This window comes from Sinocyclocheilus rhinocerous, unplaced genomic scaffold, assembly GCF_001515625.1.
Source record: "Sinocyclocheilus rhinocerous isolate Xijiao unplaced genomic scaffold, SAMN03320098_v1.1 scaffold1473, whole genome shotgun sequence".
Lineage (NCBI taxonomy): Eukaryota > Metazoa > Chordata > Actinopteri > Cypriniformes > Cyprinidae > Sinocyclocheilus > Sinocyclocheilus rhinocerous.
This window is the reverse complement of record NW_015638582.1, coordinates 985,476-987,381: the sequence shown is the minus strand read 5'-3', so window position 1 is coordinate 987,381 and position 1,906 is coordinate 985,476. Positions and strand designations below refer to the sequence as shown.

General features: G+C 35.8%; 1 protein-coding gene across 1 annotated transcript in view; it reads left to right on the top strand.

The window, feature by feature from the left end:
• The first annotated feature begins 377 nt into the window (after positions 1-377).
• LOC107749892 (transformer-2 protein homolog beta-like) overlaps positions 378-1,906 on the top strand; it is a 10,765-nt gene continuing 9,236 nt past the window's right edge. Inside the window, exon 1 of the mRNA XM_016565115.1 lies at positions 378-536. Within this exon, the coding sequence (XP_016420601.1) occupies positions 504-536 (33 nt within the window). The 5' untranslated portion in view covers positions 378-503. The remainder of the gene's footprint in view (positions 537-1,906) is intronic.

Sequence of the window (1,906 nt, the reverse complement as noted above, 5' to 3'; positions counted from 1 at the left end):
TTGAGTTGAATTACTGAAATAAATGAACTTTTCCACGACATTCTAATTTATTGAGATACCCCTGTATATATATATATATATATATCGACCAATCAGGTCCTTGCTTACTGAGTAGTAAAGAATCTTTTCGAAGTAAGATAAGCCACTCCGCATTTGATTCCAGTCGGATGGGATTTGTTCTGAGGTTTTTTAACCATTGCTCTATGTAAAAGTAATTGAATAAAGGTCTGGTTGTGTAAAACATATGTTTATTATAGGTGTATAAATAATGTACAGGCTTTGACAAGAAGCTTTTATCGGTGTAGTATTTTCGACGCCCTCTTGCGGCCGTTGCTCCGCCGCGCTAGTGGGAGTGGAAACGCTGGTTTCTTAATAAAGCCTCTACGACCGAGAAAGGCGTTCATTACCAGACGCTCGATCTGTTTGTGCGTTCTATTTGTGTTTCATTATCTGTAATTTCTCTCCCAGTGTTACCATTGCAGCGTAATACATACTAAACAACAATGAGTGACGCCGATAAGGAATTCGTGGAGCGGGTATGTAGTAATTTTTGTACTGTTTTGTCTTTTTGCACGCGCCCTTCCATAGTTCTTCTAGAAATGTCCTCCATATTGAATGCTAGCCAGCAGGACTGAGTCAGACGGGCTTCATTAATTTTTTGTAAAATCTGATTATTAATGTACAAATGCAATGATAGACTCGATGTTTTTTCTTTTTAACGTCTCTAAAAACTTAATAAAACCATATAACTACTACATGTAATATGGATTTGTCGAAATCCAAGTATCTAGTTAACATACTTTAGCTAGCTTCAGTGCTAGCAGACAGACGTGCTTCTGATCATAAAGACGTGCTTCTGATCATAAAGACCTTTATCTGCCTTTCAGTTTTTGCTTTTTCAATAGTAAGCAAAATGTTTTAACATTACTGTCTTAACTAAGTGGTGTTTTCTTTTCGCATGTTTTATTAAATCTATATAACCTGTATGAGTAATACTTGCTGCTAATACACGAGGTCATCCTGAGCCTTAAAGCTAATGCACAAAATGCAAATTCGTTTCAAAATCACGTACACTTTTAATATTATAACGACATTAGTCTTTTGTTAGTATAGTAACATAACAGTAGACGAGATATGTAACGTATAAGGCATATCAGAATTATCCTTTCAAATCCTTCAAGTTGACTTAAATTACTTTTAATGTGTAATATTACAAGAAATGCAATTAAGTGTTAGTTTGTAATTGGAGTAATTGCTTTTGCATGCATGCATGCATCCATCCATGCATAAGGCTCAGGATGCACCTGAAAGTATCTAATTGTTCTTCATGATGGATATTAAAGCTCACTTTTCATTTCTGTTGGTTCATCTATAATGTTTTCCCCACACTAATAAAACGATAGGATTATCAGAGGTGTAAAGAGTACCTAAAAACCATACTTGAGTAAAAGTACAGATACCTTACAGTGAAAATGACTCCACTACACGTTACAAGTCACCATTTCCAAAACAACTTGAGTAAAAGTCTTCTTATCTGATTTTAACAGTACTTAAGTAGTTTACTTATACTAAATATAGGCTCAAAAAAATGCACTAGACAAAGATACATTGTGGAAAAGCTGCGGAAAACAGGCAGAGGCAAGGATCTATGTGCTGATATTTCATGGAAAAACTAGAACAAACAATAAGCCAAAGAACAGAATGACTGGCAAACAGACAACCATTACATTTGACAACTCACACGGAACTGAGGAAAAACTAGGGCTATATATACACACAGGGTTATAACAAGCTAAACAAGATAAGGCACACTTGGGGAGACTAATCAAGGGGAACCAATGAACAAACGGACTACAAACTGACTACAAACACCACGGGAGACAGGAAGTGACATAAAAGTCCAGGG